Below are 25,381 nucleotides of genomic sequence, written 5' to 3' on the forward strand. Positions count from 1 at the left end.
GAACTTTTTAAAAATGTTAATTAAAACGACAGAATAAAAGCAAGTAGAATAAGATATATAAGTTACCAATCAAATTAAATCAGTATTAACAAAATTAATTTGTAGAGGTGGCACAGAAGAACACAAAAGTGGCTTGGTGTACTTTCAGACATTTAATGAGGCTCAGAAGTGGAATGAGCACAATTAAATCCATAAATTCACGATGATATTAATGTTTTAAATATACAATTTTGAATATAGAAATTTAAATAACTGAAAAGATACTTTTAAAATGAAACAAACTGCCTACAGGTGGCGGTAAGTCACTGATTTTTATCACTGTATCATTCATTCAATTGATTCATTCGAACAGCTGATTCATTCAGGAATGAATCAAGTGACTGTCTTTATGAATGGGTAATCATGAATCACTGACTCACTAGATTCATTAAAAAAAAAAAAAAGTTCATTCATAAACGAAACACCGCTGTGTTTGAATGGAGATGTGCAGCGGCTCCGCTGTGACTTTATTTTAAACTATTTTCGACAACGAAATAAAGCAAAATCAGACAATAGTGTTATAGTCAGACAATGTAAGTCACTTAATATTAACTTCTTGTTTATTGAATTGTATTGTATTAAATCAGTATCACATTTACAAACTCCCTTAAAAATCATTAAAAGCTGGCACTCATCTTAGTTCATCTCGATCTCACATCTATAATCAACGAAGCAATGAATCTCTCACTTTGCTTATGAAAGAATTCATGAGATATGTCTGTGATACATTACTCAACACTGCAAAAACACATAGAAACATTTGAAGCTCCCCTGAGCGCAATCACAAGTATGATGATGATCGGGTCAGTCGCACTGGTGCTCCTAAAAAAATGTTTATAGTCGTACGCAGTAGTTTTCAGTCGCAAATGCGGCTGAAATGGTCGCACTGTAGAGCCCTGTATATATATATGTACAAACCCAATTCCAAAAAAGTTGGGACACTGTACAAATTGTGAGTAAAAAAGGAATGGAATAATTTACAAATCTCATAAACTTATATTTTATTCACAATAGAATATAGATAACATATCAAATGTTGAAAGTGAGACATTTTGAAATGTCATGCCAAATATTGGCTCATTTTGGATTTCATGAGAGCTACACATTCCAAAAAAGTTGGGACAGGTAGCAATAAGAGGCCGGAAAAGTTAAATGTACATATAAGGAACAGCTGGAGGACCAATTTGCAACTTATTAGGTCAATTGGCAACATGATTGAGTATAAAAAGAGCCTCTCAGAGTGGCAGTGTCTCTCAGAAGTCAAGATGGGCAGAGGATCACCAATTCCCCCAATGCTGCGGCGAAAAATAGTGGAGCAATATCAGAAAGGAGTTTCTCAGAGAAAAATTGCAAAGAGTTTGAAGTTATCATCATCTACAGTGCATAATATCATCCAAAGATTCAGAGAATCTGGAACAACCTCTGTGCGTAAGGGTCAAGGCCGGAAAACCATACTGGATGCCCGTAATCTTCGGGCCCTTAGACGGCACTGCATCACATACAGGAATGCTACTGTAATGGAAATCACAACATGGGCTCAGGAATACTTCCAGAAAACATTGTCGGTGAACTCAATCCACCGTGCCATTCGCCGTTGCCGGCTAAAACTCTATAGGTCAAAAAAGAAGCCATATCTAAACATGATCCAGAAGCGCAGGCGTTTTCTCTGGGCCAAGGCTCATTTAAAATGGACTGTGGCAAAGTGGAAAACTGTTCTGTGGTCAGACGAATCAAAATTTGAAGTTCTTTTTGGAAAACTGGGACGCCATGTCATCCGGACTAAAGAGGACAAGGACAACCCAAGTTGTTATCAGCGCTCAGTTCAGAAGCCTGCATCTCTGATGGTATGGGGTTGCATGAGTGCATGTGGCATGGGCAGCTTACACATCTGGAAAGGCACCATCAATGCTGAAAGGTATATCCAAGTTCTAGAACAACATATGCTCCCATCCAGACGTCGTCTCTTTCAGGGAAGACCTTGCATTTTCCAACATGACAATGCCAGACCACATACTGCATCAATTACAACATCATGGCTGCGTAGAAGGATCCGGGTACTGAAATGGCCAGCCTGCAGTCCAGATCTTTCACCCATAGAAAACATTTGGCGCATCATAAAGAGGAAGATGCGACAAAGAAGACCTAAGACAGTTGAGCAACTAGAAGCCTGTATTAGACAAGAATGGGACAACATTCCTATTCCTAAACTTGAGCAACTTGTCTCCTTTGCAGTCTGCAAACTTCCCCAGACGTTTGCAGACTGTTATAAAAAGAAGAGGGGATGCCACACAGTGGTAAACATGGCCTTGTCCCAACTTTTTTGAGATGTGTTGATGCCATGAAATTTAAAATCAACTTATTTTCCCCTTAAAATTATACATTTTCTCTGTTTAAACATTTGATATGTCATCTATGTTGTATTCTGAATAAAATATTGAAATGTGAAACTTCCACATCATTGCATTCTGTTTTTATTCACAATTTGTACAGTGTCCCAACTTTTTTGGAATCGGGTTTATGTATATATAGTAACAATGTTACTTTTAGTTCCTCTCCAAAACTACAGCAAACTAAATCAACAAAAACAAAATCATACACTAGCAAGAATGTAGCATGAAAAAATGTTTGCTTACAGTTCCAGAGTTTAGATATTTTTTCTTCTTGGCTTTCTTCTTTGGGTTTATGACCTGTGCAGAAAAAAAATGAGTGATTATAATCACTTATGGGATAATGGAATTTGTATAAGACCGAATAAATGCTACATAATTGAGACGCATGCACTGTATGACATTACACAACACCCCATCTAGACTCAGCAGTTAAAATTAAGCAATTTTTAGACATTTTTGTAGAAATTGCCTTTCTTAATGTGTTGACATTAGCCTTAAAATATAATTTTATTTCCTTTTAGCCTCTTTTAACACTGTGTAACAAACAACTGTTAGAAATGTAATAAGAATTAAGCAAAAATTAAGGAAATAAATTGCTTGACGCTTTCTACAAATGCAATTCAATTTTAAAATGAGTTATTAATGTACAGTTTTACTGACATTTAACCAGCATTTTAAACATGAACTAAATCAACAATTCTAAAATGTCTATGTAATTGTAATTTTTAAAAAGTAATTCATCCAGGTACATTTTTAGTTTTGAATTAATAAACTCTTAATCCTCCATACCACTACACCACCTTAGCAGTGGAAAACCTTGTTATCATATCTCACTAGTGGAATCATTACATGAAATTGGAACCAGAATTATTAAATTCATTGCTCCATTCCAATCTCTACTGAGACATAAATGAGTGTCCGCATGAGTGTATTTGTGTTTGCAAGAAAAGAAGAAAGAAGGAGGAGAAAAAAAGAGAAAGAAAACTAGAGAAATACAGTACATAGGAGAAAGAGAGAGGTTAGAGAAATGTGTTTGACAATTATGAGATCAAACACAACAAAAGACTGGGATTACAGTGATGATTATTCACATATGGAAAAGCGTGAGCCACATACTGTATATAAAAATAATATAAAATATGATCTCTGTCCCTCCCACTCACTAATGCTGAATGAGTTATGAACAAATGCAGAGTCTGCCAACTGCCAACTTCTCTTTAGATCGGTGACTCTAAATCCTCACATTGTTGAGTTTTTTTTCTTAAATGAGAGTATCTATCTATCTATCTATCTATCTATCTATCTATCTATCTATCTATCTATCTAAATTTCAGTGTGATCTTCAACATTTTAGTTGCACATTACACCTTGGATTGTTTTGCACAATGTAATTGTTATTAAAGGACGGGCAGTTTATGGGACAAATTATATAAACTAAATTTGAGTAAATGAAACAGTGTGCTGTACGATGGTATTTACAGTACATCAAGACAATAAAGATAAAGCAGCAATATATGTATATGCTGTGTATCTATAAAATAATTAATTTATCTGTTTACATTCTGAAATACTGGTCAAAAGTCCTGCTCTAAATAAAAATATATTAAACTTCATATATTTTATTCTTAACTCGTATTGTGCTAGCTAGCTAAATAAATAAATAAAAAAGACTCCTTGACTAACATTACAAGTGCTCTAGACCTGGTCTGTCATATGCAGGCCAACTGAACATCTACTTAAGTGGGAAAATATGTTAAATGTCAAAATCAATTGTGTTGAATAATTCAGATATATACTTGTGTACACTAAGATCTGTTGTTTTTACATGTTTAAGTTTTTTTTATTTTATTTTTTAAGTTATTTTCTGGTACCCACACACTGAGAGCTGTAATGTGTGGAATTTAGTAGAGCATTTATAATTGACTGTATAGGTTGTCTGGCAGTTCATGATTTTCTCACTTATTAATTCAAAATGTGCAGCCTACTTGAATAATATAAGTAATATATACTGTATGCTACAGCATATTTGTTATACTGTGTGTGAAACCATGTTAATGAGCTCTGAAAATGAATAAAATATAGATTAATAAAATGAATAAAATAAGATTACCTCATACACGTTAAATTGTGACTGGCCTCTTGATAGTTCTCTGTAGCTTGTGCTGAATTCTCCAATGAAGTCATGACTGTTTAAACACACACATATACACAGAATTTTTTTAACCATCACATGTCCCCCTTTAGGGATTCAGTGGAATTGATTTTCTGCATGTGTAGATTCAATACTGAGAAAGAAACACATACTCATGTTGCCATATGAATTGAGTTTTGAAACACAAAGGTGTGTGTTTTGGGCTTTTGCATCTATATGTAGCATCTTTTCATACATGTTTCGACCAGAAGAATAAATAAATAAATTATAGTCAATTATTGGACTGTATTTGTTATTTGACTTTTTTTCAGGTTGCAAACACCAATACACTCAAACAAACAAACAAAAAAAAAGTACTTGAAATACTGGACAATTTGATCATAAGAGCATTTCATTCTCATTTCATGTTCATTTACTGTGTCCCTGTGAGAAGACTTTAGCTATCAGTATATTACATTACAAATGAATGGATGTGTCAGGTGTGTATATTAAGCTTCAAGTGACTGTTTACAGTTCATTACCCGCCATCCCGATCCCAGTCATACACTTCAACCTTGATTGTTCTGTTTAGAGAGAGAGAGAGAGATAGAGAGAGAGTGAGAGAGAGAGAGAGGGAGATAAAGAGAGAGAGAGAAGCAGCATTGTACATTGTGCTTTTGTGTGGATTTCTTTAAAAATGAATTTGAATACAGCTCCAGACAATATCACACATCTTGTATGTTGAGAATGATAAGAAAAATTTGATCTGTCCATTCTGACCATTTTCCCCTTTTCACTGCAATTCTATCAGATTTTTGTTGTTGTTGTTTTTTATTGTCTGCCAGATGAAATTGTAATTCTGATCACTAACGAAAAGTAACAGCACACCTCTCTATGACAAGCCACACAATTTAATGTATTATTGTATTATGTATAATTTATGAATAATTAATTCCATAGCACAAACACTGCATGCCAAAGTTTAAAACTGAACAACAATAATAGGGATGTGCATGCATTAGAAATCATTTCTAATAAACTGTTCTGAAGTAATATAGTTCATTAGCCTAAAGCTGTGTTCGTGTCATGTTGTAATTACTATATTCATGAGATGACCACGCTGAGATACTACAGAGCTGTTCATGTCGTTGGACTAAGAAATTATTTGTTTCCATGGTAATAATCATTACACCAAAAAAAGAATATGTGTACGGCCTTATAGTTGATGACAGGAAAATACTTAAAATGCTTGACTGATTAACCTCTTTATTATTTTTTCAAACCTTGAAGAACAAAGAAAGAACATCAGGTGTCATGGGCTATAATAAAATCACAGGTACCTTCTTCAGATGATTATGTGGAAAGCTGAAACTTTCATAAAATTCAGTTTCCTCTTTTTTTTTTGTTGTAATTATAACTATAATAATTAGTCAATTTGATCATTCCAATATGACACAACTCCAGGCTGCTGGTTGAGATTCTCAGAGGACTGATGCGGCATGCAATATGGAATTCAAATTATGCTTGATTATAGTTGTGCATTTTATATTTTTGAACATAGCCGATCAGATTTTAGAGCCAGAACTACCCTTTTCAAAACTGGGATTATAACTACAATCTCTCTAAAATCAGTTTACTTTTCCTTCCATGGCACTTTCTTTTCAGAGAGGAAAATTAAAAAAATATTTAATACACTAGGGTTAGAGGGCCGGATTAGTGCATTTTGACAGAAAATAATTACAACTCCTGCTGTCCGTGGCATGACAGCCGAGTGATGAGTTTGCACAGTTCAAATAGGACAGCTCTGTCAATTACATGGAGCCTTAACGCAACACATGCTAACAACAACCCAATCCCCACAGCATCCCTTAGCACCCATTCTCAGTGTTATCAACAGCGAGACACTCCGTGCTTCTTTATTAGAGCGTGTGTGCTGGCTTATCTCGTGTCCCAGACTCCTCCGGACGCCCAGCGCTCTTCCTATCCATCTGTCTGTCTCTCTCTTTCGTTTCCCACATGTTCAATCAGAGATAAAGCTGAGGCATTGTGTGGGAGAGTGCGTTATGGTATCGTTCGACGCTCATCAGTGAGTGTCGCTACCGTGAGGAAGCTTCCCGCTTTATCGCCACACAGCAAGAGCCCTGTTTGAGCTACTCATGATGGAGGCTTCTGGAATACCATGTAGCGGTTGGGATTCTGTTCTATGTTGTCTTGTGTCTCTTAATATTATTTTTAACTGTAAAATAATTGATCCTATCCCAACATAATATGCAGATATTACCATAAGCAAAACATTCATAAGTAGATTTTTTTTCTATGTTTACATCTGTTTTTATTTTTTCATTTATTTATTGTTTGACCAATGTAGATGGGTGAATCACTACACTGTATACTGTATTAGTATTCACTGGTAATGTATGTGTTCTTATGCTTTACCAATGTAAAAAAAAAAAAAAAATCAGTAGTGGACATTCTGGTTTAATTTACAATTAAATTATAATTTATTGGTTATGTATGTCATCCTTCTCCAATCTCAATTGATTGTAAAGGGAAGTTTACATAATGCCATTTTCAGCTGAAAACAAACTTTCCGGATGTTTATTTACACGACAGTGGCATTTTGGGGGCCTGAAAAAAAACAAAGTTTGGTTTCCAAGTGCAAGTTGTTGAAAACTATGCCATTATAGTTTCTGTGTAAACTAAATAAAAAATACAAATTTGTGAAAATGGTGACATCATGCGCATACATATTATGTGTTTGGTCTATGGCAGTGGTTCTCAAACCTGTCCTGGAGTACCCCCAGCCCTGCAAATTTTGTATGTCTACCTCATCTATCACACCTGATTCAACTCATCAGCTCATTAGCGGAGACTGCAAGACCTGAAGTGGGTGTGTCAGATATAGGGAGACATACAAAATTTGCAGTGCTGGGGGTACTTCACGGAGAGGTTTGAGAACCACTGGTCTATGGGAATGCACGCAGTCGCGTAGTGTTTGTGACATCGCCAACAACCTGGCATGAATAATAAAGTGTTTTTAGTTGTTTTCATGGATACATGTGATTGGGAATTGTAACGATGTTGTTGTCGGAGGCCCCATCCTTCCCGAAGGAGGTTTCGGAAGCACTTACACATATGAACAACCGTTTAGGTGCATATGGAAGATTTGAGGTGATTATAACCCTCTTGGAAATGGCAGAAGTCTGCCGGGGAAACACCGGCTCTGAGGCTATTCCTTGGACTTTACACATATGAGATCCACTTAGGTCTCTACATATGGAACCCAGCTCTACCGGTTCTCACAGATTCATCGAGTGAGGGCCTGGCGCCAGACGTTCCGCCACGTCTGGCTGCCGAGGGGATGGAGGAACTCGACAGGGTCTACAGTATGGACACTCTGGAGCAGTTTTAGCAAGCCGACACTAAACCGGGGCCTTTCAGTGCCTCTACACGTTTGAGGTGAGAACACAGGAGGAAGCCGGCTCCACACGAAGGCTATTGAATCTAGCGAACGTGTTGGGGGTCGCCCAGCCCGCAGCTCTACAAATATCTGTCAGCGAGGCACCACAAGCCAGCGCCCAGGAGGATGCAACATTTCTAGTAGAGTGAGCTCGCAACCCGAGCGGGCAGGGCTCACCCTGTGCCTGATAAGCCAGGGTGACGGCATCCACAATCCAGTGGGCCATCCTCTGCTTAGAGACTTCTCGGCCCCTTCTGCCAGCCTCCGTAACATACAAAGATCTGGTCTGAAGTCCTAAAGCTTTGTGTCCGGTCTACGTACCATCTCAAGGCTCAGACGGGACAAAGCAAAGCTAGGGCTGGGTCTGCCTCCTCCAGCGCTTGCAGGTTCACTACCTGATTCCTGAAAGGGGTAGTAGGAACCTTGGGCACATAGCCGGGCTGGGGCCTCAGGATTACCTGGGCCCAAACTTTAGGCACGAATCGTCGACCAAACATGTTTGCAGGTCCCCTACCCTCTTGATGGAGGCCAGTGCAAGCAGGAGCAATCGTAACAATGTTGTTGTCTGTATGTGAAAACTTTTCAAAAACACAAATGAAAACATTTCCATTTTAGTGCATCGTTGTTGTGTAGGCATACACTAAGAATATACATATAAGTACAGTATCTCACAGAAGTGAATACACCCCTCACATTTTTGTAAATATTTTATAATATCTTTTCATGTGACAACACTGAAGAAATGACACTTTGCAACAATGTAAAGTAGTGAGTGTACAGCTTGTAAAAAGCTTGCATAAAAAAAAACCGCTTGCCACAAAAGGGAGTACACCCCTAAATGAAAATGTCCAAATTGGGCACAAAGTGTCAATATTTTGTGTGGCCACCATTATTTTCCAGCACTGCCTTAACCCTCTTGGGCATGGAGTTCACCAGAGCTTCACAGGTTCCACTCCTCTATGACGACATCACGGAGCTGGTGGATGTTAGAGAACTTGCACTCCTCCACCTTCCATTTGAGGATGCCCCACAGATGCTCAATAGGGTTTAGGTCTGGAGACATGCTTGGCCAATCCATCACCTTTACCCTCAGGTGTGTTTGGGGTCGTTATGTTGGAATCCTGCCGGGCGGCCCAGTCTCCGAAGAGAGGGGATCATGCTCTGCTTCAGTATGTCACAGTACATGTTGGCATGAACTGTAGCTCCCTAGTGCCAGCAGGACTCATGCAGCCCCAGACCATGACACTCCCACCACCATGCATGACTGTAGGTAAGACACACTTGTCTTTGTTCTCCTCACCTGGTTTCCGCCACACACGCTTGACACCATCTGAACCAAATAAGTTTATCTTGGTCTCATCAGACCACAGGACATGGTTCCAGTAATCCATGTCCTTAGTCTGCTTGTCTTCAGCAAACTGTTTGTGGGCTTTCTTGTGCATCATCTTTAGAAGAGGCTTCCTTCTGGGACGATAGCCATGCAGACCAATTTGATGCAGTGTGCGGCGTATGGTCTGAGCCCTGACAGGCTGCCCCCCCAACCCCTTCAACCTCTGCAGCAATGCTGGCAGCACTCATACGTCTATTTCCCAAATACAACCTCTGGATATGATGCTGAGCACGTGCACTCAACTTCTTTGGCCGACCATGTCGAGGCCGGTTCTGAGTGGAACCTGTCCTGTTAAACCGCTGTATGGTCTTGGCCACTGTGCTGCAGATCAGTTTCAGGGTCTTGGCAATCTTATTATAGCCTATGCCATCTTTATGTGGAGCAACAATTCTTTTTTTCAGATCCTCAGAGAGTTCTTTGCCATGAAGTGCCATGTTGAACTTCCAGTGACCAGTATGAGAGAGTGAGAGCGATAACACCACATTTAACACACCTGCTCCTCATTCACACCTGAGACCTTGTAACACTAATGAGTCACATGACACCGGGGAGAGAAAATGGCTAATTGGGCCCAATTTGGACATTTTCACTTAGGGGTGTACTCACTTTTGTGGCCATTGGTGGAGACATTAATGGCCATGTGTTGAGTTATTTTGAGGGGACAGCAAATTTACACTTATACAAGCTGTACACTCACTACTTTACATTGTAGCAAAGTGTCATTTCTTCAATGTTGTCACATGAAAAGATATAATAAAATATTTACAAAAATGTGAGGGGTGTACTCACCTCTGTGAGATACCGTATGTGTGTATACTGTCCAGCTATTATTGAATCAAAACCTAGTATTTTTTTGTAACAAAAGTTTTATTACTTTAATTTTTCATTTTTGATCATTTAAAAAAAAAAAAAATTTTGATTAATATTTATTACTGGACTAGTCATTTAAAAATTGGGTTTTTGCCGACAGCAACAACAGTTGGTCAAGCTGTATGCTGTTTACAGGTAACCAAGTGACCTCAGGAATTTAAGATTTAATTGATGCGTGATTTTCAGACAAAGGTGTGAGTATATAACTTAACCATAGTTTAAACATGGCTCAAATGTGAAGAGATCAAACACAAAGTACTTTATGGCAAAAAAATACTGTTTCCCAAAACCAATTAAAACACACCAAATTCTAACAAACCAATCACAGTACAAAACACTCCATACCTGTCAAAATCGCCATTGCACAGGGCTCTGACGGGGATTTTAAAGGCTTGCCACACAGGGTTCAGATTGACCTTCACCACCTCTGTTTTATGGCAAATGGTAAATCTGTAAGATAACAGGATAATAGTTGAAAACATTTATGGTATGTGTTGACATCAAATCAAGATGTGTTTGAAATCAAACATTAGCACATACAATTACCTAAACTAAAATGTTAAAATGTCTTTAATAAATGCATTTATTTGATATAGTCTACTTATTTGAAATTGGAAATGATCCATTCCTTTCAGTTTAATTCTAAAAACTGACAGAACATTTGGAACAGACAAGAATGGTTTATTTCTGTAGCACTGCATTTGTTTATGAGTCATTGATTGATAATGACCCTCTTTAACCGAGCAAAGGTAATTTATCAAAGGTAAAGCCATTCTCAGAATTCATTCCAATCTATAAAAGAATTTAATCATCATCAGAGTCAAACAAATTAAACACCAACATTCAAAGAATACGAATATGAATACTAGCAGGAGATTGCAGCTTTACAGATGTAAAATTATTGTAAGTAGTCTGATAAAAGTTGTTTTATTATTGTATTATTACAGATTTGAATTCAGTTTGCAGTTCCAATGTGTTTTGGTGCAGTCAGTATGTAAAATCTGTTGTTTGTTGTGTGAGTGAGAAAGGTGAAGAATACCATTGCATAAATTTATATTTGAATGTCATAATTAATAGAGAGTGTCATATTTAAACAAGCCTGCTTGTTTTCCGTTTGTTTTTCTGAGAAAATTATGTGCTAAAATGTTTGAATCGATTGACAACCCTAGTTTAAAGACATAATTTAAATGTGAGTTTAAAACTTGCAAAATATAAGTGGAATCAGTTTGATGTTTTAACACACACACACAAAAAGCTGAATATCATGTTTGCCACTTCCAATAATATTGAAAACTGTCCAAAAAAAGGTGATTATTGTTGGAAAGTTGTATTGGTTTTATTCCTAAGCATCAACAGGACTGTTTCAGAAACTGAGCAAATATTTGACATATTTGGTTTGACTTTCTGATGCTGGTCCTTGAGCTATACCTCTCTCAAATCACCACAGGATTTACTTTAAAAAACAGACTCTGTTCTCTAAAGGACAGAGACATGAATGGATTGCTCAGTTATGGGCTCAGTATACAGCTCAATGCTAGCCTTTTTCCTATTTGCTCTTTTACACAAACACACACACACAGTATACAGTGGGGCAAAAAAGTATTTAGTCAGCCAACAATTGTGCAAGTTCTCCCACTTAAAAAGATGAGAGAGGCCTGTAATTTTCATCATAGGTATACCTCAACTATGAGAGACAAAATGAGAAAAAAAATCCAGAAAATCACATTGTAGGATTTTTAAAGAATTAATTGGTAAATTCCTCGGTAAAATAAGTATTTGGTCACCTACAAACAAGCAAGATTTCTGGCCCTCACAGACCTGTAAAACATATTTTGATTGTTATTTGATATAGATACACACAATTATTTTGTACTGAGTATAGAACTGTAGCTTAAATAAATAAATAATTACATAAATAAATACATGAATAAAGCTGTTAAAACACTTGTATCTGATCTACACAAATAAAGGCTCAGACATTCCGAGAATTTCTCAAAGCTGAATAACCCCTTTGTCTCTGAGTGAAGGAATCTGGAATTATTGAAGAAGAGAATCAACCAGATAAGGGGTGACTGTTCCATTCCAAAAGAACCCCTGCTGATCCAGGTGCAAATTACTATGGGTATTAACCTAAAGGAATTAAATGGAAAGCCATTTCCCCAACATAGAGCCTGAAGATGTGATTGATGCTGTGAGCGCAGTGAATCCGCTCATGTGTCTGTGTTACTCACGTTCCATCCTCATTGCTGCGATAAAACACTAAGAAAGGGTCCGATTTGCCAAAGAAGTCCTTTTTGTCCAGTTTGTTGGCACAAAATTGCATCATCACAGACTCCTGCAGGGTGAGAATGTTTTAGAAAAGCAGGTTATGAGGGTAACGGGAGTGTATGTGTGGATTTAGAGCACTTGGGACAACAATATCAGTATAAATGAGCTGAGTATTTGGCCATTCAGGGTTTCTAGACAGATAACATTATGCAAATGCTAAACAGCTTGGCATTTTACATTTGCTTGACTACTGTACCCAGATGGCAATGCTAAAAGGCCTAATCAGAAATCCATTTGTCAAGCGTTTATGTAGACACACATTCACTGTCTCTGTGAGATGCGATGCTTCAGCAGGGAATGGGATAAGGCCTATTGATCCCTGTTGTGAAAGACAAATGTAACAATTATGCTAGCAATGCGGAGGTCTTTCTGCATTTATATGTGCGTGTGTGAGCACAGCTGAAGTTCTTGGCACATCACACATGCTATTACTGAATCCTGTGTTAGATAAGTCAGCTACTTTGAATAGACTATAACAGACATGCCGAGAAGCCAAATGAAATTAGCTCCTAGCAAGCTGCCTTTCTTTCTCCTGATTATATAGGTAGCAATCCATGAAATGTAATCTCATAGTAACTGATCTGAAGCACACAAATAGCTCTCATCACATGAAGTGCACAAGAGACTTGGTCAGAACTGACTTCAATAGAGTTTGATGGTAGCATGTTGCTAAGCTAACAACTGGAAATGCACACAAAATTTAATTAGCAACACTCAAAATCATAAAATCAGTAGGCTAATGGAGGCACATAGGAAACTCGTCTTATTATTGAAAATTTCACTACCAAAAACCGAAATCAGGGATGAAAGCGCACGAGAGACTCAGCTCTTAATTGATTTCAATAGAGTTTTCAATTGAATTTATAATGTTACTAAGCTAACAACATGATGCTCTACTACACAAATTTCATCAGAAATAAAATAAAAAATTACAAAATCAGTAATGGAACTGCACAGGAGGATTGACTCATAATTGATTTTTATCACAGTTTGACGTTAGTATGTTGCTAAGTTCACACACACACACACACACGCACGCACACACATACGCGCACACATTCTATTAGAAAATCAACATCACACATAAATATTGGGTATTGTTTTTTTTATCTTTGTTTATACTTCTGTATTAAAAGACATATGAGTCTATGTTGTAGCAGTGAATTATATTGGCCAAGCTTGGATGGGTATAAGCAATCATGGGACACAAATAAGACCTGAATTCTAATGATCAATATTAGCTCTTACCCTGCAGTTGCTAAGCTCCTCGGCCTTCACAATAATCGTCCCACATTTCTTCCCTGGAATCCCCCTGTGTATGAAAAATTAGAGAATTCAGGTCATGAATGTGTCTATTGCACAATAATATTGTTCAAAACGAACATAATACATCATGAAACATTTAATTTTTCTACATCAAAAGGTTAAAAAGTACCAAGATCTATTTAATGTGAAAATAAAGCAAAGAAAATCCCTCCTTCCTTAGAGTCACAATGCTTCCCAGCAGTATGCTGGTGCTCGTGTAGATCAGGCTCTCAGATGGATTCTTCTGCTGCTGGTAATATAATAAATTGACTCTTGCACAGACAGTTCAGTGGATGAAGTCTCGATTAAGGTTTATGAACGCTCTCTCATGTGTACAGAGTTTAAGTGAGTATAATTGGACTGGGGCTGTGCCAATGTGCTCTGGGTGGAATCGATCTGTCATATAGCAAAGTGAGCTTTGCTTTAGTTATTTTATTAGAACTGGTCCCGATCTATGAGCCTGTCAAGCCCCAAAATGGACCAAAAAAATTATAGGGGTGCATTTTCCCCTTTATATATTGTATTATACTGGCTGTTCTTTTTCATATAAGTGAATGGTTACTGAGGCTGTCAAGCTCCAGAATGACTAAAAAGCACTATTACAGCATCACAAAAATAAACCACCTTTCTATCATAAACAGATCACAATTTAAATAATTATTCACCATAACTCTTCCCCTCTGATGTTTCTTTACAAATTAAATATAGCGTCATTCAAATACACTATGCTTGACTACGAACATAGGCACCATTTAAAGAATACAAAAAAAAAAGGTTACTTGATCGCCAAATCAGCATATAGGAATGATTTCTGAAGTATCATGTGACAATGAAAACTAGAGTAGCAAAGAAAAAAATTAATTAATAAAATAAAATAATACATTCATATATTTCTTAAAATATGTAATTGGTGTAAACAAGTTTTCATATGTGCTTTATCATCACTTCTAGTATATCACATAACACTGGGTCGGCACAATACTACTACATTAAAACTTAAATAGTATATTAGTTTGCTGTTATTATAGATCAGTTGACAGGTAACAAAACCTTTTTGAGTGACAAAAACATTTAAAAAAGTAATTCATGATGTAGCAAATATGCAATCTGCTTTGTATGTCATAAGGGGTAGACGGCTGCTAGACAGAAATACAAATATTTGCTTTACAGAAATGCATAATATTACAGCGCGCATAAGTTGAACCAACAAATGGAAGACATGAAGTGTGAGAAACCCCATAGTCACCATGACAACCCCAACTTGTGCAACTATTGGGACCCAGCACAGATAGCTAATAAATAGGACTAAGATATCATCTCATACATATTTCAGGGGAGTCATTTAGATTTTTTTTTTTTTTTTGTATTTCAAAAGGAACATTATATTGAAATCGGTCATAAAGAATAAATAGATTTAAGAGCTTAAAGTCTTGTACAATTCTGCACTGACTGAATTCATCCTAACACACAGAGTTACTTTTCAATTAAAGAAAGAAATCACTTGTTTTGTCAATTTATGTGGATGGCATTTGTGCCAGGATGTGCATGCACATCACTTTCCTACTTTTGTCCTATCACATGATCAAACCAAATGCATTTATAGAAAGGAAATATTTAGAAAAGCATAACATTTTTGGTTTATAAATAATTTTTTTTATAATAGAGTATTATAAAGTTTTTGAAAAATCACACCACATGAACTAAACTTCATATATTTAATGATTTAAAAACAGAATACGAGTTAAATAGAAAACATTTTTGATTTGGTGTCTGGAAATGCATTACTAAGAGATCTATGAAGGTTCATAAGACAAAAAGGTTGGGAAACACAGATTTCCAACAATTCCTTGCTCATATACAGTAAATATTTAAACGTCCACTGAGGTTCTTCATCAATGTCTTGGTCTCTTATCAGCAGAGATGTGTGATGAACTATGTGACAAACAACATTGTTCTAATATTAAGTTTTCAACCCTCATCCAAGAACATCCAGGATGCTTCAGAATGCTGAAGAAATGCTTCCATTCTACCATTATTTATTTATTGTGACATTTAGTCCCTCCCATAAGTCCCAATCAAGATGCATGCATTTGCAATCAGCATTTTGAGTGCTCAAGGTAATTAAGTACAGATGACACAGCAGTGGAATGGCTGTTTTTTTTCTGTCTGTGCGTGTGTAATTATTTCCCCTCGGTCGACAGAGACCTGAATGAAATAACATGTATGATTAAATGCAAACCGTAAAGTGCCGCTTCTTTTTTCTTAGTGTTTTTTTAACAGAAATGCATTTAAGAAATGGACCTTACGCCATATTCTCAGAAAGAAACAATATGATAGTCAAACGGTCATTATTTGCAGTACTGTATTTCATTACTCAAACTCTGATTCTCTCCAGAGCTTCTTGGCACCAATGCTGTGTGCCACGCACACTGTGTCACATTTTCAGTGACTGTTGTTTGTCCGCACTGAAAACAAAATCACAGCCAATCAGAACATATTTGATGTTTAGAGCGCAACAGTGACCGCCTACTTTGTCTGCAGATTTAGTTTTGGAAGTATTTTTTGCATTCAATTTCTTCATAGTAAAGAGTGGTAAGCCATGAATCAAACCAGAGGAATTACAACCTTATAAATTAGGTACAAGACTGCATATTACTGAGCAACTAAACTACTTCACCTACAAAGCACTGTGATATAGCAATGTCAAACTATTTCCAAAAATTAATTATAAGTATAAAATACAATATATTTGAAGTTTATTGCAAAATATATACAAATATGTAGTTTGAGACGATTACATCATTTACATACTCCATGCAGGAGGGCGGCTCATATGTAATGGCAAGTTTACAATTTTTGGTAAAAGTTCTCCGATTGGTGGAGCTCTCTTCAGAATTATGGGTAGTGTAGTTCTTCATCACAAATCTAGCTGTTAAACATTATTTTTAGAAATTATGTTGAAATTATACTGACTTGCCACTTCTACTAGTAAAGAATAGTTATTCTAGTAAAGATGCGTTTTTGCTGTTTTGTTTGTTTAACGTATAAAAAAAGATAACAATTGTATAAAAACAAATAATTACTCTCTCACTGTGAACACACCTGTGGGAAAAATATCCTAAACATGAGATGTGCTCTAAAAAGTTATTGAAACAATCTGTATAGTATAAAGTGGTATATAAAAAAGGTATATATTAAGTGTTTCAGACTAACTCAGCATACAGTTTAAAGTGGCTTGCCCTCCTGTCAGATGTGTCTGCCTCTTAATGCATTTGAAACATGTTTTCCTCAGTGTATAACTTACAATACAGTTTTACCCTTATCTGTAAAAGTCATGTATTTCCATTTTGCAAAAAGGCTTGTCTTGACAGCAAGCGAGCATGCGTTAGACTTCACTAACTTTATTGAAAGAACGGCTGCGCATATATGTCCATCAAACAGATGCAGCACAATAGAATGAGATTACTGATTTCAACTAAAATGTTTTTTGCTAAAAAAACAAAGAAAATGCATCCAAAAGTGAAAGAACTTCAAACCTCCACCCCTTTACAACAATACCATAAACCTGAGTATGAAGAGTGCATTGCAGCTGTTTGCAGCAGTAACTTTATTTAAAGCGTATGTAAATAAAGCGATGTTCACTTGCTGAAGGCAAGATTCTAGAGGGCACATAAGTCTGAAGTAATGAATTTAGGTAAAGGGGTGCAGAGCCAGTGGTGGTTTTGTAGGCAAACATTAATGCCTTGAATTTTAATGCGAGCAGCTACTGGTAGCCAGTGCAAATTGATGAACAGAGGTGTGACTTGCATTCTTTTCGGCTCATTAAAAATGAATCTTGCTGCCGCGGTTTGGATTAATTGTAAAGGTTTGATAGAACTGGCTGGAAGACCTGCCAAGAGAGCATTGCAATAGTCCAGCCTGGATAGAACAAGAGCTTGAACAAGGAGTTGAGAAGCATGTTCCGAAAGAAAGGGCCTGGTCTTCTTGATGTTGAATAAAGCAAATCTGCAGGACTGGCCAGTTTTAGCAATGTGGTCTGAGAAAGTCAGCTCCATCAATCATAACTCCAAAGTTTCTGGCTGTTTTTGAAGAAGTTATGGTTGATGTGCCTAACTGGATGGTGAAATTGTGATGAAACGATGGGTTTGCTGGAACCACAAGCAGTTCTGTCTTGGCAAGGTTGAGTTGAAGATGATGGTCCTTCATCCAGCAAGAGATGTCTGTTAGACAAGCTGAGATGCGAGCAGCTATCGGCGGATTATCAGGATGGAATGAGAGGTAGAGTTGAGTGTCATCAGCAAAATTAAAAGCATTATTATTATCAGCATTATTTAAAGTCAAAGCCTTTTGTTCAGTATACTGAATATATATATAAATAGATAAATAAATACCTAGTGCCTGAAAGAGTATCCAAAATAATTACAATGCCAAGTGTAACGCTGCAGAAAATGAAGCCAAGTGAGTCTAAATATTATGACATGCTGTAACATGTCATGTGCTTAATTGCTTTCAACAGCATTTGTATTGATATCAAAATATGCATGGCAAGCCACCCAACAAATATTGCCCTTCTAGTAGAAAGCGTTCACAGTGAGTTGCTGGGTGGCGTGGTCCATCGGGCTTTAATGAGCGCACTTCAGCACGGATGCTGTGAAAAGAGCACTTGAATTCAGTGGAGAGTTCCCATAACTTCAGTTGTCATTAATGACACAGAAGTCATTTTCAGCGTCATCCATTCAAACTGATCCGTCTATAGTTTTCTCATTCTGAGATGCTTTGCGTTGGGGTCCTGATCACCCTGTCAGGGTTAATTCTGCAATAACAACGAGTGAATGTACATTATCCCTTACTTAACAATTTTAACAATGTTTAATTGTTAACTTATATCATGTCAGATTGCACTCAGACATGCATGCATTGCTCTTAGCAAACACTTGCCTCTCACACACGCATAAGTAAATGCGCTATACTCTTTTAGATTGACGTACAGAATAACTCTTAAGTCATTCAACAGACTATTCAAAAAGACATTAAGAACAGAATAGCGCATCTCACAAGACACAAACCCAAGCACTTTACTAACCGTGCTCGAAATAGCAACATTTTTTCCCTTCATGCAGCGTCTCCCAAATGCGATTGGCGGGGTGATTGAACTGTGTAATTAAAGTGGAAGTGTAATTAACCCTAAGTAATTAGGGTTGTTAAAGGTCCCCCCGTCAGGCCTCAGGCGCAGGTGTGTGGTTTTGCCATGATTTAATGCCTCCAAAACAGCTTTTGTAACCCTTGTCGGTTACACTTTACTTGAAGGGGTGTGCATAAGACTGACATGACACCTTCATAATCATGACATGACACCTACATAATCATGACATGACACATGTCATGAATATGAAGGGTTTTTATGCATGTTTATGACAACTGTCATTAAGTGTCATTTGCTCAGTTATGTAATTTTTAATGCAAAGATGACATTGTTTGAGATGTCTTTGTTCATATTTGCATTAAAAATGAAGGGTAAGGGTAGGGTTAGGTTAGGGTTAGGTCAAATAATGTCATATTTGCATTAAAAATGACATAACTGAGTGAATGACACTTAATGACAGTTGTCATAAACATGCATAAAACCTCCTTCATATTCATGACATGTGTCATGTCATGATTATGAAGGTGTCATGTCAGTCTTATGCACACCCCTTCAAGTAAAGTGTTACCCCCTTGTCATTATAGTACAGTTATCCAACTGTAAGCCAAGTTTGCTGAAGTATCATTGTTACTACTGTGCATGTAGGATTTTTAACTGAACAATCCCCTAACTGTAAAGTCTGACATTTAATACAAAAAATATCCATTGACTTGTCAATAGTGTAGCCATGTATGAAGCACTTTCAAACCAAACAGCTTTTTGTAGGTCAACGTGCATAAACAACTTGAACACAAGCACAATCTGAAAGGGGAAATATTTTGCCCTCACACAAAATTCCCACTCACATGTATTCCTATTGAAATGAATGGACTATACTGGTGAAAATTCACCAACCAATGGTAAATATGACCGCACCTTAAATATTTACTGGTTTGTAAAGGTGAGCAAATGCTGACAGAATTTTAATTTTTGGGTGAACAATATCATTTAACATCTAATTTACATCTTGACACAAATCTGTGAAATTATTGTTTAAGTAAAATAATAATGTTACTAATAATTAATATCAATATTGTTAATGTAATTAATAATAAAGTTAATCATTTAATAATACAATTAATGCATTAATACTGTTAATTAATATAAAATATATAATATTAATCCATCCATCCATTCTCCAAACTGCTTGTCCTTTGAATGGCTGCGTGGACATGAATTAATATTAATTAAAATATTTTAAAATATAAGGTTATTGTTATTGCGGTTTCATATTCATAACACTTTTTTGTTCTTTTTGCTGCTACAGCAGTGCATGAGATGTCTACAGTAATGTGCACTAATGTTTAACAAAGTTCTCTAAATAGACAGTTTTTCCATTTACTAGGTATTTTCCTCTTTGGTTTCTGGTTTCAACAGGTGGCCAGCGTATATTATTAGTTGCAAACACAACCAAAGCTACAAGTACTCCAAACAGCAGGGATGTAAAAACCCCAAAGCACCTTGTTCTTCATTTTCTTGAACAGCAGCAGTGGTCTGTCTTTAGCTGGATGTAATGAGTGTGCTGGTATTCGGCTCTGCTTAGCTAATGGAGAAACAGTGCAGGGACCCCCAGACGCAGTGAGACACTGAACTCCCACTGGCAATCTAATGAGCCTGGTTTGATAAATGAATAGAGAATGTTTGTGAGGCAGGCCTTTACCTCCCTTCATGAGAAAGCGCTGAGGTACAATAACAGACTCAGATCAGAACCTAAATTGACTTTCTTACAGGAAGAAAAAGCAGGTGCTGAGTGACAATTCGACCTCGATGGGAAGGATACAGGAAGCTCAAAGGTTTGTTAGTGCAGATGAGGTGGAATAAAGACTTTAATGAGCAGAGTCAGACTAAAGAGCAGCAATAGCAGCAGCTCATTAGTCAATGTGAACTCTATACCCTCAACTAAACACACAAACTTCTTACAATGTCACAGATTGTTCAGCTAAAATCCCCTGATGATTTCCCAGCATTCCTTTTATCATATACATTCTGCAAAGGGACTTTTGTTATGTTTTCTTGCAATGTACAAAGCATAGCAATATTTGAACTATATTTTAATGTAAACAGCACATTGTCATTGTTTTGAAGCGATGAATTTTAAGCTTAAACTGCACAAAATGTCAAAATGGTTCCAGATTAGCTAAAAATGGTAGTTTCTAAAATCATATTGTTATTAATCCAGGAGAAAAACAACACCAGTATGAAAAGAAAAACTATTTTGAATACATAGAACAGATAAATATTCCATCGGTTCTTGAACAACACATGCTCAAAACAAAATGCTTAACGAATGACACCAAATTTGGTAACTTTAAATCTGTTTGTCTTCAATTTAGTTTCGAGGCACATACCTACTGTATGTCACTTCCCTTCATGCAAGACTGTGACATATGCAAGTATTTGAATAAATAAGGTAACAACAAGGCTAACAAGACTATTAAGTAGTCAAGTCAAGTCACCTTTATTTGTATAGTGCTTTATACAATATAGATTGTGTCAAAGCAGCTTTACAGTGTTAAACAGGAAAAATGTGAGCTGATAATGCAAGACGACAACAGATTAAAGTCAGTTTATCAGTTAGAGTGTAGTCTCGTGTGTCCAGACTTCTGATTGTCAGGATAAAATCAGGTCTATTTTGCACTTTGCAGCCTTTTTAGCCATGAAGGAAGAACAAAAGAGAATGGGCTTGTCCAAATACCCACACTTGCAGTATTTGCACTTGACCACTTGTCTATCTACATGACGTATTTCCTGTTTTTGGCCCATGTGTTCAAGTGGGTGTGAAGACCACAAGTGTGTGTAGAGCTTTTTGTTACCCGATGGGACACACTTATAGTGTTGTAAAATTGCTAGTGTTTACAGAGCTTTATTAGTTTTTCAATACTTTGCATTTTAAAATAAACGTCTGAATGACTGTTCAGGAGTCTCTAACAGATGACACAATTTAGTAATTGTGGTGCTTCTGATTAAGTGATAAAAAGCAGTTGCAAATGTTGTACAAAATAAACATGCCTTTGCATCAATAAAATGTGCAACACTGTGTGTTTTACTACCAAATTATATGTAATATCTAAGTTTATTATTAATATTTAACTTACACTGGAAAGGTTTCCGTGACATCTAGTGAGATCATGCCAAAAAGTCTCATGATTGATATCCAGAACATGATGTTGTTTGCATGTGCTCTAGAGTGGCCAAGACTGCAGGTGGGTATACGGACAGGCCCAATGTTTGAATAACATGTAAAGTGCAGTTACTAGATGGGCAGACCTCTGACAATGTTGTTGGGTCATACAGTGATTCTCAACTCTGGTCCTGGGGACTCACAGCTCTGCACATTTTGTATGTCTCTCTATCTGACACATTCTGTTCAGTTCATAGAGCCTTCTCCCTAACAAGCTAATTATCTGAATCAAGTGTGTTAAATAAGGAAGACATACAAAATGTGCTGACGTATTTCCTGTTTTTGGCCCATGTGTTCAAGTGGGTGTGAAGACCACAAGTGTGTGTAGAGCTTTTTGTTACCCGATGGGACACACTTATAGTGTTGTAAAATTGCTAGTGTTTACAGAGCTTTATTAGTTTTTCAATACTTTGCATTTTAAAATAAACGTCTGAATGACTGTTCAGGAGTCTCTAACAGATGACACAATTTAGTAATTGTGGTGCTTCTGATTAAGTGATAAAAAGCAGTTGCAAATGTTGTACAAAATAAACATGCCTTTGCATCAATAAAATGTGCAACACTGTGTGTTTTACTACCAAATTATATGTAATATCTAAGTTTATTATTAATATTTAACTTACACTGGAAAGGTTTCCGTGACATCTAGTGAGATCATGCCAAAAAGTCTCATGATTGATATCCAGAACATGATGTTGTTTGCATGTGCTCTAGAGTGGCCAAGACTGCAGGTGGGTATACGGACAGGCCCAATGTTTGAATAACATGTAAAGTGCAGTTACTAGATGGGCAGACCTCTGACAATGTTGTTGGGTCATACAGTGATTCTCAACTCTGGTCCTGGGGACTCACAGCTCTGCACATTTTGTATGTCTCTCTATCTGACACATTCTGTTCAGTTCATAGAGCCTTCTCCCTAACAAGCTAATTATCTGAATCAAGTGTGTTAAATAAGGAAGACATACAAAATGTGCAGAGTAGGTCCGGAGTTGAGAACCAATGATCTATCACAGACTGGAAGAATGTAGCTTTATGAATGGAGGAAACAAACCAAACAGAGCAGTTCTTACCCAAGAGGTTTCTCCATACGACCGCACAACGAACCCACCACCTCTCCCAATGTACAAAAAGCCTGGCCAAGGAAATCCTGCAAAGAGAGAGTGCATTAAAGAGGACCGGGGCCATTTTTCAACATGGCAAGATGAAAGGTCAGTATTTCAAGTTGTCTATTTATAGTATTTATTAGATTTCTTCTACTTTATCTGTAATCAATGGGTAAGAGTGAAGATAAGCTTTGATTTATCAACTTGTGCAAATAACTTCAAAGTTTAGTACAATATATGGACAAAATTATGTAAACACCAAAACACCACAGCCCTGTGTGCTTGTTCAGCTTTTAATTTCAAAACCATAAGCATTTATAAGTTGTCCCTCACTAAAAGCATGCTCCATTCTGGGAAGGCTTTCGAGTAGGTGTTGGAACATGACTATGTGGATTTTCTCTGTGGCGATGAGGTCTGGCTTGCAGTCAGTGTTCCAACTCATCCCTAAGGTGGTCGGTGGAGCTCAGGTTTGGGATTGGTGCAAGCCTGTTTAAGTTCTTTCACAGTAAACCCAGTAAATCTTTTCTTTACGGACCTAGCTTTGCCCACCAGGGCATTGCTATGCTGAAGCAGAAAATACCCCAGACTGTTGCCATATAGTTAGATTCTCTAGAATGTCATTGTTTGACATGATTTTATTTTAGGCTTTTACAGTTAAATGAGTGGAATCCACTGCCATAAATATACTGTATCTCTGTGGTAATTACAGTGCATAAAATACATATAAAATAAAATAAAAAATGTTTAAATCAAATTTCAAGTTTAATAACCAATATACAATTGCTTTAAAGGAGTTGTAAAATATGCTGGATATTCTTTTTAATATAAGGATGGGGAACAAAGACTATAGCTGTCAAGCTTCAGAAAGGACTATGAAAGCAATAATACAATCAAAAAACACTTTATTTTAAAGTCTGAAACTGTTCACACGCCATGTGGAAAAGTTGTCATCCCTATGATAAACAATCTGAAGTGAAGCACAATATTTTGCTGAGAAAAAACATAAGAATTCAAATGATTTTCTTGGCAGAGTTGTGAAATTCCACCCCTCTGACCTTCGCAACAACAGTTTTTATAAGGGTAGGTGATACTGTTTGTGCAATGAAGTCTGCATGCTGAAAATGATAGCTCTTCATTTACTTTATTCTGTATTAATAAAAATGTGCATCAATGGAAAGTGCAGTGGAGCGAGAATGATCAAAGGAAACAGGAGAAAATGAAAATAAGACATCCAGAGAATAAGAATGAAAATGGGGCCAATTGCTTTGCATTAGCAGATGTGTTTGTATTTTTCAAAGACATAATTTCAGTGTAATAGTGGGGACTAATTGTGACCAACGCGACTATAGTCAAGCGCAGATCAGTATTGAAGTGCACAGGGAATAAGCAACAGTCATATTTAAAGCAGTTTAAATTCATATTGAGTACTGATTGATGTTCACTTGGATATTTTTCCCCATCGAGGGGAAATAACTTAATACCCTGTCATTTATAGTCGTATGGTAAAATGTATAATTTTAATTGTGTAACGTTTCGTTAAAAATAACTACAAAATGTCATGCCTTTGAAAAATAAAGAGAACAACAGAAGGCGCTGCTTTAGCGCGTCTCGGTCTCATTGAGCATCTTTCTGGCACATGCCACAAACATGAACCACAGCTAATACTCATCTTTAAAAGGCTTAATTTAGATTATTTTACATTAAATGCATCATATAAGTCACTTTGAAATAAATCACAGTAGGCCTATGTATCATGATAAAAAAAGCAACTTTACAGTCTGGAAATACTTTAGGCTATAGCAAATTATTTCTCGGACCCCCAATCACTTTAAGAACCGCTGGTCTACACAGAAGAAAGCCCTGTCTAGATTCTACCCCAGTATGAGTTGTGTGCAGCTATTCATTAGCCTGTTTTTTTGATGAAAAAAGATTAAATGTAGTTGCAATAAATGCGTTAAGAACCCGTACAACTGCAGCAGTGGAGGACTATTATTAAGCTGCG

The 25,381-nt window shown here is 36.8% G+C and overlaps 1 protein-coding gene across 1 annotated transcript in view; it reads right to left on the reverse strand.

Annotated features, from left to right (window-relative positions):
* The window catches only part of LOC107566841 (copine-8), a 180,693-nt gene that overhangs the window by 45,142 nt on the left and 110,170 nt on the right, over positions 1-25,381 (reverse strand). Inside the window, exons 6-12 of the mRNA XM_016252400.1 lie at positions 23,347-23,423; positions 13,857-13,920; positions 12,512-12,615; positions 10,626-10,730; positions 5,103-5,144; positions 4,540-4,615; positions 2,673-2,726 (exon numbers count right to left, since the gene is read on the reverse strand). Of these exons, the coding sequence (XP_016107886.1) occupies positions 2,673-2,726; positions 4,540-4,615; positions 5,103-5,144; positions 10,626-10,730; positions 12,512-12,615; positions 13,857-13,920; positions 23,347-23,423 (522 nt within the window). The remainder of the gene's footprint in view (positions 1-2,672; positions 2,727-4,539; positions 4,616-5,102; positions 5,145-10,625; positions 10,731-12,511; positions 12,616-13,856; positions 13,921-23,346; positions 23,424-25,381) is intronic.

The sequence above is a fragment of the Sinocyclocheilus grahami genome, unplaced genomic scaffold, assembly GCF_001515645.1.
Source record: "Sinocyclocheilus grahami isolate Dianchi unplaced genomic scaffold, SAMN03320097.WGS_v1.1 scaffold1104.1, whole genome shotgun sequence".
NCBI lineage: Eukaryota > Metazoa > Chordata > Actinopteri > Cypriniformes > Cyprinidae > Sinocyclocheilus > Sinocyclocheilus grahami.